The 15499-nt window shown below is 39.6% G+C and overlaps 1 protein-coding gene across 1 annotated transcript; it reads right to left on the bottom strand.

Moving 5' to 3' along the window:
• Positions 1-121: 121 nt before the first annotated feature.
• slc2a11b (solute carrier family 2 member 11b) lies at positions 122-13500 on the bottom strand. The gene is made up of 13 exons (XM_067440280.1): positions 13393-13500; positions 9777-9875; positions 9066-9226; positions 8856-8980; positions 8435-8564; positions 5519-5667; positions 4664-4851; positions 2674-2784; positions 2313-2414; positions 1338-1413; positions 1080-1207; positions 547-836; positions 122-488 (listed from the first exon to the last, which is right to left on the bottom strand). The coding sequence occupies exons 1-12, from the start codon at positions 13444-13446 to the stop codon at positions 648-650; spliced, it is 1512 nt and encodes a 503-aa protein (XP_067296381.1). The 5' UTR covers positions 13447-13500; the 3' UTR covers positions 122-488; positions 547-647.
• Positions 13501-15499: the final 1999 nt, after the last annotated feature.

Raw genomic sequence — 15499 nt, forward strand, 5'->3', positions numbered from 1 at the left:
TTAAAATGAAGTAAATTATTGTGATTTTTAGAGTCTGTAAAATATCTGCAAACTTTAAGAATGTTGAGAATAAAATATAACTGACTGTGGGGAGAAAAAATACAAAGCATTATGTCTTGTGAAAACATTTCCTTTATTGTCTATTATAGTTGGCATTCAAATAATTTCAAGCATGAACCATTCCGTGATTTCATGAGATGTATGTTTCTTGCTTAAGGCCATAATATGGATCCATTTTACAAAAATTCGAGATAAAAGTAACTGCATAAACATGTATCATACAAGTAGCCTGCACTGATTCTAAATAGTTAATATTTTTTCATATTAATTTTCTTAAAACACCCAATATGTACTAATGCTATTGAAAGTCCCTCATCATGTGACTCTCATTGATGTAAAAGACAGTATTCATTTTGAAGGCACATGATTTATTGCAGTCTGTGTGTGAATAACTGATCACATGCTTACAAATCCCTATACTATATAGTACAGTATTAGGCTACTTGTTCAAGATAAGTATCTTTATTTCAGATATTTGCTGCTCTCACATTTTCATGCGTTTTTGTCACATTTTATGCATGCAAATTCACTGACTTTATAACAAATGGTCTATTAAAATACAGTGCATTGTAAATGTATTGTGTGTTTTACATTGGTGTGGACAGTAGAGGGCCCTCGGTACCATTGGCAGCAGTGAGCTTCTTTCTAGAGCGAAACTCATTCTGAATCTCCAGAAATGTCTTGTTCTTGGTCTCTGGGACCACAAAGAAGATGTACGTGGCCACCAAGCAACAGATAACGAGGAAAACAAGGAAGCAGTACTGTTTTAGGCCATTCTGAGGGGGATAAAGAAAAATGTAACATTGTTAAAAGATACAGCCTTTCAGTTCACTTTTTAAATATCTATTATTAAAAAGTATCTTGGACAAATTTGTGAAATTCTGAATTATAAAAGCTTTTTAGTATTTAATACACCGTGTATATTTTTGTAAACCTGCCCCAGTCATCTAGCCCTGTGTCAGAAGGGGAGATAAAATATGCACTTCTCTAAAACAGATGAAAAAGGCATTTGTATATACCACAATAAATGGGAAGATCATGCCGATTAAGAAGAAAGAAGTCCAATTGATAGAGCCGCTAATCATGTATGCAGCAGGCCGATCGGTTTGGGTAAACAGCTCTGTAGTTAAAATGTTGGTCACACCACCTACAGCACAAAGCACAGATATCACTGATCAAACTAGCGTGTCAACGCACCATAATACGTCAGTAATGTAGACAGAGTTATGCATATGTAATTTTCTGTCTTTGCTTTCTTTCTATTTTTACTCATTCACCTGGTCCAAGGCCAAAACTGAGGATGAAGGCAAAAACACAGATCATACTAAGGTAGGGAACCCAAGGGCTGGAGTCCTGTAAAGGGGGAAACAACAAACACACATCAAAAAATTGCTTTACACAATATGTATTGTAAAAAGCTTCAAATTTCAAACTTCAAACTACAAACTTCAATTGAAAACATTCAATTAAATCATGCATTCAAATGTTTAAAACAAATAACAAACTTTATGCCATTTTTCAACACTACGTAACCTCATACTGTATGACAAACAGTTTATTCAATAGTTTATTGAGACATTTGATACACTTTAAAACAATAAAGGTTCTTTATTGGCATTGGTTGCACTGCACAAACGGGTCAGTATGTAACGGAGGCCAGTAAAAGCTGTGCAAGTAAACCTCACGAGGCGGATGCAGTCTTTAACCTCTCAAAATAAATGTGCAAGAATTGGGGTATAACAGTTCGTCACTGGGGTAGTACCCTTAAAAGGGATATGGGATGAGCAATCAGTTTGGGGGAAATTAGGATGGATGGATGGATGGATGGATGGATGGATGGGTGGGTGGATGGATGGATGGATGGATGGATGGATGGATGGATGGATGGATGGATGGATGGATGGAAGGATGGTTGGAAGGATGGATGGATGGATGGATGGATGGATGGATGGATGGATGGATGGATGGATGGATGGATGGATAGATATACATACTTAATCCCACTTGTCGTGGTGAGAGTACAACCGGAGAGTTAGATAATTCAAATGCTCTTTAGGTCTTTTACAACTTTTCACCAAAAGAAAAATTCTTCTGTATCATTGCTTCAAAAGCCCCCTTTAGAGCCATTATTTTTAAGACTGTAATAAAAAATATTGATTGTGAAAATAAATATATTGAGAAAAACATCAATATATTTGAAAGTAAATTATAAGCACAGAGAATTTCTTATAAATGATCAGGTCACTATTAACCTGAAAAGTCAGTGCGATGGTGAAACAGACACAACACAGGCTCATGAGAGAGTATCCACCGATAATCAGAGCTCTTCTTCCCAAAGACTCAATCAGAAGACCCTGAAACACACACACACACACACACACACACAAACTCCTGTGTGAGAAACACCTTTACCATCTTGTGCATATGTGTAACGTTCTAAAATCTTCATTCAACTCATTCTAAAGGCTAAAGCACAGTTTGTCAGATCAGCACTATATGTGATTTGTGGGACATGTCTCTGGATCAACAGGCATATGCCCAACTATATTATGCCAAATAATGCTTTCTAAGATTAACAACGACTTTGAGCTGGTATACAAATCCCAGACTTACACACGTCAGCGCAGTGATGCACTCACAAGCTCCGGTTCCCACTGTAGCGTACGGAATCTTTTCAGCTGGAATCCCAGCCTGGGTGAACACGTAGTCTGCATAGAAATAAATCTGAAGGGAGAGAAACCTCTATCAACTGGGGTCACATGGACACAATAGCACAGCTCTATATATGTGACGTTAAACAATGACAATACATTTTCACAGGAAAAATCCAGTCATTTTTAAATAGGAAATTTCATTTTCAAGTTAATCCCATGAATTTGATACGGTTTTAACCCTCAGGTTGGGTCATTTTGACCTGGAGTTAGCTAGTGAAAGTTATCACATTGGACCCGAAGTGGACAGTAACTAAGTACATTTACTTGAGTACTGTACTTAGAGTAAGTGCACTTTTTGAGTATCTCTACTTTACTTGAGTATTATTTTTTTTCTGGCAAATTATGACTTTAACTTCACTACATTTCAAAGACAAATATCATACTTTTTACTCCTCTACATTTCTATCGAGGTCGAAAGTTGTTTTGGTAGCAGCTTTGAAAAATCAGTGGATGATTTTTTTCTTCTTTAAAAGGTGTTTGGGTTTTTGCAGAACGCTTTTCAGGAATCACTCTTGGGTCATGTGATGTTCAATGATTTCCCAGCATTTTTTGAACATGGATTTATAATTTATAGCAAAATGTAAGAAAACGGATGTCAGATTGTTCATTTTGGCGAGTATTCACATAAACAAAGTTAATTATGTCTCAAGTGAAGGTAAACAGTTGGAGAATATCAGATGTGTATCAGTGTATATGATCCGTGCATTCAGCCTTAAAGGGACAGCGCTTTGTATAGGACTTTGAAACTTTTATACAAGTATTTAAATTAGTTTAAGTTAGTCGTATGCTAGTATTTCAGATGGAGCATCACTGACTGGCTTAAACTATGGTGGCATAATGTGCATTTATACAACGATAATAAAATCAGTTTTTACAACTTTAACTTGTAACGGAGTAATATTGGACCTACTGTTACTTTTACTCAAGTAATGAAGTTGTGTACTTTGTCCACCTCTGCATTGGACTTACTAACTTTACTCACAGGGTAACATTTTGGGAACTACTTCTTTGGAAGTTTTTTTGGTGAGTTTTAAAATTTTACACTGGTGTTGGTCAAAAATGGTTAAACACACTGTCAGAGAAAAGGTACATTGCTGTCACTGGGGCAATATCTTAAAGTACAAACCTGAAAAGGTACTAATGCGCACTCTTAAAGTACTGATATGTACCTTTAGGGGTGAGTAAGGTACAAAAGATGTACTTTTTCACTTTTGTACCATACGGTACCGCCCCAGTGTGACAGCACTGCACCTTTTTTTCTGAGTGTATTGTACCATCAGCCCATTTCATGTCACTTTTTCAGGGCCGCCACAGAGGATGTGTTAAAGTGGACATAAGGCTGTGATATTAGGGACAGCCTTTACTACAGCCATACCGAAAACCAAATTTGGAGCAAATACAGCTTTATTAATTCATGTGCATCCATATTCTCGCTTTTTTCACGTGATGCACAAATTCAACTGAAACCTAAAAAAACAGTTTCTGAAATGTACATTTGTGCTCTTCTCTATCTCTAATAGTGCTTAAGTGTCTAAATAATGTTTTGGGCCTACTGTGCATGGTTCAGATTTGACTATCTCACATGACATTCCAAAAAAAGTGTGTATATGTGTGCAAAATCAATTTCATGCCCATTATATGAGCTGAGATAAATGTCACAGCCGCAAAGATGAAATCTAAACTATTTCATTTTTTCTCTCTTTTATAATCATTTGCTTTAAGAAAAGATCAGGGTTTAATCCACAGCAGGCTGGTCACATGCCATTTTGGAGGAAGAGTGTGTTATTTTTGTTTTAATAGTGCACATATTTAGCAGTCAAGGCTAATCGTTTTATATTTCAAGCCATTAATGAAGTTATTGTTTCTGGGAGTCTGTGTGAGATACACACCGCATTGATGCCGTTGAGTTGCTGGGACGTATGAATCACGAAGAGGGTCAGTAGCTGCCAGCGAAGACTTCTGTCTTTAAAAAGCTCCCAGGGCTTCTTAGGTTTAATGCCGACCGCGCTGTCCCTCTCTCTTTCTATGTCCTCCTTCTCTCCATGGTACTTTTCCGGCCCATGGAACCACATTAGCGCTGAAAGAAAGTGGCAAAGGGCATAACATTCCTTTACTCACGAGATTCTCTTCTCCTCGCTTCTGTTGTTGGTTACGGCTCAGCTGGTCGGATTTATCGTCCTGCAGTTCAGAGTTCTCACATCACGACATCTGCTCAAGAGTGATCATGTCAATGAGATTTTTCGCTTCAGTCTTTAAATGTTTTGAGTTTTAGTAATACACGGCTGAGATGAGAACATTATCTTCACTTCAATGGAATCATGCGTTAAAATGTGTCTTGTGACCTTGCTTGCTAGCAAGACATTAAAAACAGATTAAAAACATGCAGGAAACAGACATTTTTGACCAGTCATTTCCTGGCGTGAAATCTTCCATGCTGATTTTGTGGTTTGTTTACCTGGTTTTTGATGATCTACTATATCTTCATCCATTCATTCGTTTAAAAAAAGTTCAGTTTAATGCAATCTTACCAGGCAGCATTTCTGAATTATCACATGAATCGCTGATTCTATAAAAAGTATGTTTATTTTAGAGGAAAGCAGAGACAACTAAGGACAAATATGTTGAGCTCTTTATCACTACCTTTGACAAGAAGTAAAAAATGTATATTCATGGTTACATCCAAACCAGCCACATGCCATTAGCACTAACACCTTCTTTATTTTAACAATATTGTGCAACCGTACCCTTTGTGCTGGCGACATCATCTCCACGGTCGATGAACAGGTAGCGAGGGCTCTCAGGGAACCAGGGCAGAATCAGAAGCTGCATTATGGCTGGAATACAGATGGTGGACAAGAGTATGGGCCAGTACTCCTCCTTACCTAACAACTCACTGAGAGAGAGAGAGAGAGAGAGAGAGAGAGAGAGAGAGAGAGAGAGAGAGAGAGAGAGAGAGAGAGAGAGAGAGAGAGAGAGAGAGAGATCATTAGCAAATATTCAATCCACTTAACCTTTACTTCATGTCAATTTAGTGAAGAGGAATCTTTTTTATGCTACACTTCTGGTTAAAAAATGTATTTACTTAAATAAGGTAAAAACTAAAATATTTAACTGTTTTAAATATGAAAAGCTGAATTTTTCTTCAGTCTTAAGTGTACATAAGGCTATTTTTATGCCACTTGATCTTGTTAAACCTCTTTATATCAGACATTTTGAGTTGAGGAATAAATTAATAATCGGTGACAAAAACACCTGGGGTATTTTATGTAAATGACAATATTTGCCTTTATGTGATGCTGCATCCACTTTGGCATGTGGCAGTATAAAGTCAGAGATTGTTGTAGTCAAAGATTGCATGTCTGCTTGATGTGCGAGAACCAATGAGCTTCATTCTCGTGTTACGCAGCACGTTTGAGCTTCAGCAAGAACCAATGAGGTTCATTCTCGTGTTATGCAGCACGTTTGAGCTTCAGCGAGAACCAATGAGGTTCATTCTCGTGTTACGCAGCACGTTTGAGCTTCAGCGAGAACCAATGAGGTTCATTCTCGTGTTACGCAGCACGTTTGAGCTTCAGCGAGAACCAATGAGGTTCATTCTCGTGTTACGCAGCACGTTTGAGCTTCAGCGAGAACCAATGAGGTTCATTCTCGTGTTACGCAGCACGTTTGAGCTTCAGCAAGAACCAATGAGGTTCATTCTCGTGTTACGCAGCACGTTTGAGCTTCAGCAAGAACCAATGAGGTTCATTCTCGTGTTACGCAGCACGTTTGAGCTTCAGCAAGAACCAATGAGGTTCATTCTCGTGTTATGCAGCACGTTTGAGCTTCAGCGAGAACCAATGAGGTTCATTCTCGTGTTACGCAGTGCGGCAAGCAGCGAGGCGAGGAACCGTGAGAGCGTGCCGGTGCAAGACACGTGCACGACACACCTGTCTCGTCTTACCATGGCGGAGTGATGGGAGTATAAAGGGAGGAGCAAAGACAGTGGAAGACGAGAGAGGACCAGGCCTGGATTTTATGTTATGTTTTGTTTCCGTTTTGTTGTGTGTGTGCGGGCAGTCGTCCGTGAGGGGCTGCCCACGTTATGTGTGTGTGTGTGTGGGCAGTCGTCCGTGAGGGGCTGCCCGCGGTTTACTTAAGTTTAGTTTATTTATTTTGAAATTAAAAAGTTTGTTCTCAAAGTTTGTTATTTTGAAATTGTTGGTTCATTCTCGTGTTACGCAGCACGTTTGAGCTTCCTCAAGAACCAATGAGGTTCATTCTCGTGTTACGCAGCACGTTTGAGCTTCCTCAAGAACCAATGAGGTTCATTCTCGTGTTACGCAGCACGTTTAAACTTCAATAAAAAACCAATGAGGTTCATTCTCGTGTTACGCAGCACGTATGAGCTTCAGCAAGAACCAATGAGGATCATTCTCGTGTTACGCAGCACGTATGAGCTTCAGCAAGAACCAATGAGGATCATTCTCGTGTTATGCAGCACGTTTGAGCTTCCTCAAGAACCAATGAGGTTCATTCTCGTGTTACGCAGCACGTTTAAACTTCAATAAAAAACCAATGAGGTTCATTCTCGTGTTACGCAGCACGTTTGAGCTTCCTCAAGAACCAATGAGGTTCATTCTCGTGTTACGCAGCACGTTTAAACTTCAATAAAAAACCAATGAGGTTCATTCTCGTGTTACGCAGCACGTATGAGCTTCAGCAAGAACCAATGAGGATCATTCTCGTGTTACGCAGCACATATGAGCTTCAATAAAAACCAATGAGGATCATTCTCGTGTTACGCAACACATATGAGCTTCAATAAAAACCAATGAGGTTCATTCTCGTGTTACGCAGCACGTTTGAGCTTCAGCGAGAACCAATGAGGATCATTCTCATGTTACGCAGCACATATGAGCTTCAGCAAGAACCAATGAGGATCATTCTTGTGTTACGCAGCACATATGAGCTTCAGCAAGAACCAATGAGGATCATTCTTGTGTTACGCAGCACATATGAGCTTCAGCAAGAACCAATGAGGATCATTCTCGTGTTACGCAGCACATATGAGCTTCAGCAAGAACCAATGAGGATCATTCTTGTGTTACGCAGCACGTATGAGCTTCAGCAAGAACCAATGAGGATCATTCTCATGTTACGCAGCACATATGAGCTTCAGCAAGAACCAATGAGGATCATTCTCGTGTTACGCAGCACGTATGAGCTTCAGCAAGAACCAATGAGGATCATTCTCGTGTTACGCAGCACGTATGAGCTTCAGCAAGAACCAATGAGGTTCATTCTCGTGTTACGCAGCACGTTTAAACTTCAATAAAAAAACAATGAGGTTCATTCTCGTGTTACGCAGCATGTATGAGCTTCAGCAAGAACCAATGAGGATCATTCTCATGTTACGCAGCACGTAAGAGCTTCTCAAGAACCAATGAGGTTCATTCTCGTGTTACGCAGCATGTTTGAGCTTCAGCAAGAACCAACAAGATACATTTCTGTGTGTTTTCTTCAGAAAATTTGGAGTAAACTGCTCAATTCATATAGATTAGTTTTACGATCGCTTTATGCCCTAAAGTGCTAATTGTGTGATAGACAGTCAACCTCTTATGCTAAACCGTTCTGTATCCTGTTATTCTTTTTGTTGTGTTATTGCCCTTGTTTCTTACTTGAGACCAATCACTTGTCCTGTTAAGATCCCCCCGGTGATGAAGATGGAAGTTCCCATGGCCATGGCTCCACGCAGAGCTCTTGGTGCGATCTCTCCAATATACAGAGGCTGCACACATATTGCGATACCTGACATTCAAATGAGATGTCAGTTATAGGATCACAAACATATTCTCATATTGTTTTGCAACTTATTTAATTAAAAAAGTTTCTTGTTTATTCTTGTTTAGTCATTTAGAAGATACATGTAAATGATGAAAAACACATGCAATGTATCATAAAGGCACCAACATAATCTTAATCCTTGCTTAATAAAAGTTTTAAAAATGTTTAATTATATAGTGTATAATATTAATGTTGATTAAATAAAATAAAAAGATCAACCTTGAATAATTAAATGTGCTTTAAACCTTGAGATACCTGCGTTTACTCCTGTCAGGAAGCGTCCAATGATTAAAAGCTCAAAAGTGCTAGTAGGATAACTCAAGCCCAAGAAGAAAGCAGCCAACAGAGCAAAGGTGTTGTTAAACAATAGTGTCCCTTTCCTGAAAAAAAGATAGGAAAATTAATATCAAAGCCTTAAAAACTTAATTTGGTTCACATTCTACAGTATTTTTGTCTTCTGTTCACCTTCCAAATCTAATGGCCAGAGTTCCCCCAACGGATGCTCCTACGAGTCCACCAAGAGTGAATATGGACACTATAGTGGACCAGAGGAGAGTGAGCATCTGTGTGGAGATTTCAGCGTTGTAGCGCTCTGTCCATGTCTGATTAATGAAGTTCTGTATAGACTGATAGAAAACACACAAGCGAAAGGAATAAATACTGTCTTACATGAAAGGAAAGGGTGCATTTAAGCAATTTCTGAGAAACACTATACTGCTGATATTTAAAATCGACAACCAAAACACGCCCCTCTACCCTGTCTTTAACTTGGATATTAGTAACATGGACAATCACAATATTTTCACAGTTTCACAGAAGAGTCTCAAAACATCAATTGCTAATCTGTGAACATTGTGAAACATGGTTAAACTTGGCCCTGGGTTAACAATTAAAAAGTGAAAAAGCCCAAATGTAGGTTTTGGATTTTTAGCAAAAATGTGACAGAGACCAAAATCCATATTCACGTAATATATTAACTAACTACAGTTTTCATGTGACTGATGAGCTACTACAATCATAACTCATACACACACATACACACTACTGTCTTTGACTTTGACTTAACTTGACAACTTAACTTTTTATTGTAGGTTATAGACAAGTCTGCTTTACACTTAACACAAAAAGAATAATCAATAATCAAGGACTTGATGCACAAGCTCACACATTTCTTACCTTGGTAGGTGCATTTATGATAGATATATTGTACCCATACTGAAAGGTTCCACCAATGCCAGCCGCCCAGACAGCCAGAAGAAGGGACTTACTGGGAACCTGTAGTTATTAACACAAAAGGCATGTTCAGATTTTGCCTTCAGTGTCATCATTTTAAACATATGCATTCAAAGTCTAGGCCTACAGTATATTTGACATAAAATGCATGGTAGTTGATAGGCTTTATATCGGTCGATAATGTCACATGCCTGTCCCGTCTTGTGTGCACATGTGGGTTTTATGTTGAGAATGTTTAATCCCCCCCGATCCGACCTTCAGAGGACTCAACAGAATGGGCAGCTTCCTATTCCCATCTCCATGCCCTTCCGCTGCATCAGGAGAAGAGCAACACAGCAGACTCCTTTCCCTCCGGTAGGAGGGAGCTAGCATAAAGGAGTTTGCTTACCAGTTCCAGTTTGCAGCGGAGGGGCTCAACATCAGTCAGGCAGAGCTCAAGGACATTTTTAACACCCGCCTTAATGAGCCAATCATCGCCTGGGAGATGGGAGATTTGGCATTTTGTGTGGTATGTGTATGATCGTGATGGTGGAGGAGTGCCCTGGAGAGGTGGTCTTCCACCTCTTGGGCCTGCCCCAATTTTCCCCACAGACTGCCAAGTCCCCAGTCCTCCAAAGAGACCTTTTGGGAGAGGGAGGAGGAAGAATGGCACCACATCCACCACCTACCCAGAGGTCCCGAGTCTGGTGCTCCGTGTTCCGGTGGACCCAGTTCCGGTGGTCTCTAGGAGGAGGAAGAGAAGGAAGGCTACTTCTATCTCAGTCCCAGTGGATTATGTTCCGATGGGCCCACTTCCAGTGGACCATGTCCCGGTGGACTCGGTACCAGTGGATTATGCTCCGGTGGATCTAGTTCCGGTGAACTCTGTTCCGGTGTTTCCTGCTCTAGTGGTCCCACTTCCGGTGGACCCAGTTCCGGTGGTCCCTGTTCCAGTGGTCCCCAGTTCCGGTGGATTGTGTACCGGTGGTCCCAGTTCCGGTGGATCGTGTACCGGTGGTCCCAGTTCCGGTGGATCGTGTTCCGGTGGTCCCAGTTCCAGTGGATCGTGTGCCGGTAGTCCCAGTGCCGGTGGACCGTGTTCCGGTGGATCGTGTTCCGGTTGTCCCAATTCCAGTGGACTCTTTGCCGGTCCCAGTTTTGGTGGACTCTGTGCCGGATGTGCTACGCAGGCGTCCTGCTCTGCCCGCACCCTGGGCGTCTGAGCTCTGCAAGCCACCATGGCCTCCTGAACTTTTTGTTTTCCCCATTCCTCCCTTGTTGACCCCTCCCTTGTCTGTTCTTTCCACGTCTGTTTCCCCTGTCCCACCCGCCCCGCCCTGGTCTGTCCCTCCCTGGTCTGTTCCTCCCGTCCCTCCCTGGTCCGTCCTTCCTGTCCCTCCCTGGTCCGTCCCTGGTCCGTTCCTCCTGTCCCTCCCGTGCCTCCCTGGTCTGTCCCTCCCATGCCTCCCTGGTCCGTCCCACCCATGCCTCCCTGGTCCGTCCCACCCATGCCTCCCTGGTCTGTCCCTCCCGTCCCTCCCGTGCCTCCCTGGTCTGTCCCTCCCGTGCCTCCCTGGTCTGTCCCTCCCGTGCCTCCCTGGTCTGTCCCTCCCGTGCCTCCCTGGTCTGTCCCTCCCGTGCCTTCCTGGTCTGTCCCTCCCATGCCTCCCTGGTCTGTCCCTCCTGTGCCTCCCTGGTCTGTCCCTCCCGTGCCTCCCTGGTCTGTCTCTCCTGTGCCTCCCTGGTCTGTCCCTCCCGTGCCTCCCTGGTCTGTCCCTCCCATGCCTCCCTGGTCTGTCCCTCCTGTGCCTCCCTTCAGTCCCTAGTGAAGTGTCTGGTAGCCGCTCCTTAAGGAGGGGGTAATGTCACATGCCTGTCCTGTCTTGTGTGCACATGTGGGTTTTATGTTGAGAATGTCTGATCCCCCCCCCCCCCCCCCCCCGTTATCTGACAATTGGTTTCATTTGCTCCACCTGTGTTCCCTGATTCCTTTCTTGATTTGTTCCCTTTATAAGCTCCTTGTGTTTGTCAGTCTTTGTCGGATCGCTGTAATGTCTACATCTCCCGGCTTCTCCGTGATTCCTTTCTGGTATGTTTAAGTTGTGTTCTGTTATTTATAGTTTGTTTTTTGCCCCCTTGTGGGTTTTGTATTTATGTTTCTTTTTATAAATAAATCATTAATTTCTGCACTTGAGTCCTCGCACTTTAGTTTTCTTTAAGTTTTACGTGACAGATAAATGATTATCTAAAATGCTTGTAATAAATGGAAATGTTGTGTTGCCTCACCAAACTCAAATCTTACAAGCTCCTAATGCCTAACCACTGGCCTAGTTTAGACTCCTCATCAAATAATAATAAGACATTATCGTTGTTAAAATAAGGCCACAATAATTGCAAGCAGCATCAATTAAAGGGAAAATTATATTTATTATTATTATATACTCTGTCTCTGTGCGTGTGTGTTTTAGAAGTGATTTTGATCTAAACTTGCTCTTAATAAGTAATATTTAAAATAGCTATTAGAGTGAGGAAAACTGCAGCATTGCAAATAAAAAAATATATATGGGAACACTTTACAATAAGGTCTCATTTGTAATAGCATTAATGTTTCATCTAACATTGTTAAAGTATTGATTAATCTAATTGTTCATGTCAGTTCACGGTACATTAAATAATGTTAACAAATATGAATTGGTAAATGTGGAAATTAACATTAAGACATTAAATGAACATTGCAAAGTGTTACCATATATATGCATATGCAAAAATACAACACATATACAATAATCTAAAAATAAAAAATGAATCCAAAATGCAAGTCAACTTCATAATAATAATAATAATACATTTTATTTATTAAGCACTTTACATTTTAAAGAAAATCTCAGTGCTACAAAGAGAGGGAAAAAATGTCCATCACTGTGCATTATAACTAGAGCTGAATACTATAACCTGCTAGTACTGAGTATTTTTAATAATAATCTTAATATAATAATAATAAAACTATTTTTATAATATTTAAATATAATCTATATATTCTTTAATCTAATTTAAATATAATTTATAATATAAAAAATATAATATAATTATTTTTTATAATAATAAAGTCTTTCAAAAATGAAAAATAATTCTAAGCATACCTTTATTTGTTGAACGGGTTCTTTGAAGTCTTTAAGTAAAGGTTGATATTCCTTAAGCTCTCTATTTTCTTTGCCCATTTTTGAAAGTCGTCCAAAATATTTTAACATCTCACTTAATATTCCAGACGTCTCCTAATCACGGATTCAGAGTGTCTCTAAATGTGAACTCGTCCTAGGACAGAACTGCTCTAGATGAGGTGCATAACAGATATACTAGCAAAAATACAATCATGCTGTTGTTCGGAGCATGAATAGTGAAAAATGCATGAGTTGATAGTTGATTCAGGATGAAATTCCCTTTAGAGCGCAGAGAAGCTCTGTAGGACGTCTTTGGGATATTTTTGTCAATTCCTTTTCCACACTCAGTCCTATAATGCACGGTGGATAATGCACCGAGAGCCCTAGTGGACCGTAAAATCAAAATTCAAATGAAAGCTTACCTTTCTTCTTAAAGTCGCAGACTCTTCTGGCTCATTCATTTTAAGTTCATTCATTAATATCAACTTTAGAGTGCGAAAGAAGGAGTTTATTCCATCGTGCCTTCTAGGTATCACTGCAAAGATTAACTTTGAAGGGGCGGTAGGTCTGTGTGTGTGTATCATTAGTGCAATCATAAGCTCAGTTGACCACCACTGGATCAACCTGAGGTGCAAGTTCAGAACTCTGCATGTCAGATTACAGTTGGACTGTCCCTCTGATGGTTATTTATAATGGTGACTAATGAACGATTTCATGCTAGCTGGCTCTTATATGTGAGAAGAAACATTTATTCAACCATATCAAGCATTGTGTTGTTTGGCCTTTGATCACAAAGAGCACATTGTTGCTTTTTCAGTCAAGTGACCTGCAGAGCCCATAAGCCTCTTTCTGATTCATTAAACTCAACCAGTTTGGAAGGCTCTGACCATACAGTGTCATCATTTTAATCAAGTGTGCATTTAAAGACTACGCATACATTTCATATAAAATCTGCATGGTATAGGCTTATGTTATATCGGTCAATAAATGATTATCTAAAAGGCCTGTGACAGATGGAAATGTTGTGTTGCCTCACCAAACTCAAATCTTACAAGCTCCTAATGCCTAACCACTGGCCTGGTTTAGATCCTCTTCAAATCAAGCAGCATAAATGTATATACCGTATACATACATATATATATATATATATATATATATATATATATATATATATATATATATATATATATATATATATATATATATATATATATATATATATATATATATATATATATATATATATAAAATCAAAACTTATCCTATATTATTATAATGATTCTTTCCAGTTATGATTTTGCTTTTAGTTTCTTCTTTTCTAAAGTGTGTATTTGGTCTCTGAGGAGTGACTGAGGGTCTGGCCTAGAGATGTGTGATGTCACTAAACACTTGCAACACTTGTGTGTTTAGATTGTTGAGGTATCACACACCCCTAACATGTCAGGAGTGCAGTAACAGGGTTTGGTCACTTAGCCCGGCTTCCTGAGATGAAATATGGATTTGTCTTTCATTTAATTTATTATATTTTTATTCATTTTATATTTCCTTTTACTGAAACACTAAAGACTCAAGATGAATATTGCCTGTACTATTGTCTGTTCCTCTCACTGCGAGAAAGCACACGTTATCAGCATGCTTTGGAGAAATGTTTTGTTTATAATAAGTTAAGATGTTCTCAACCTTGGAGGAAACCAGTATTCTCTGGAGTTTGTGTGTGTGTGTACCAGATCTGTGCAGGCCGAATGTTGGAGATGGACATTTCTGCAGAAAACACCAGACTTGAAGACGCTTTTCGGTGGCCTATGAGGTCACTGTGATGTAATTCTGGTTATGGGGCGACAACTTGTCTGCCTAGTTTGGCGATTTGTGCTCCTATCTGAAAGTTGCTTACATTGTATTTTATCTGAGCCAATCAGAATGACGTGGATAGACCTTGAAAACGGTATAACTGTTGGGACAAAACGATAGGGGGAGGCAACGAGACGGGGAGAGAGGGAGCGCGGCCTACGAACTCCTTGTGAGACTTGAAGCTGGCTTCTGCTTTTGAAACTGCAAACTATTCTAAGTAAATTTTTCTTTTGATTAATTGCAATCCTGACTCTGTCTTCATTTCTTCACTACTGGTCCTGGGTCATAAGCTGTGAACACCTAACAATGGATTTTAATTCAATTGATTCATGGATCATGATGAAAAATTAGTCAGATTTATATTTTAATATGACATTTACAGATATTATGTGCCTAAACATTGGCTTTGCACTGACTTTTATGATTACTTTTTTTTTTTTTAAAGAAAAACTGTAACGTTTTTGTTTTTAAAACAATTATGTAATAGTTATATGATATTTCTACAAGATATTTATGTCCCATTGTAATGCATATGGCTGTAGTTGTGTAACTGCTTCCCCATGTTGAATATAATGATAGTAATGATAATGATAATACTAATAATATTTTTGTTGTTTAATTTAGTATATTTTTGTTAAGTTTTAGTTTTTGCTGTTTATTGTAGCCTATTATTTGTGTTGT

The sequence above is a fragment of the Pseudorasbora parva genome, chromosome 3, assembly GCF_024679245.1.
Source record: "Pseudorasbora parva isolate DD20220531a chromosome 3, ASM2467924v1, whole genome shotgun sequence".
Classification (NCBI taxonomy): Eukaryota; Metazoa; Chordata; class Actinopteri; order Cypriniformes; family Gobionidae; genus Pseudorasbora; species Pseudorasbora parva.

Excerpts from the sequence above, each read along its gene's own strand:
- slc2a11b (XM_067440280.1), bottom strand. The coding sequence starts at position 13,446 with ATGAATGAACTTAAAATGAATGAGCCAGAAGAGTCTGCGACTTTAAGA. Across the intron at positions 1,414-2,312 it reads CCATCGCACTGACTTTTCAG|GACTCCAGCCCTTGGGTTCC; the intron begins GTTAATAGTGAC and ends CCCCCTTTACAG. Across the intron at positions 837-1,079 it reads TGATCTTCCCATTTATTGTG|AATGGCCTAAAACAGTACTG; the intron begins GTATATACAAAT and ends TATCCCCCTCAG.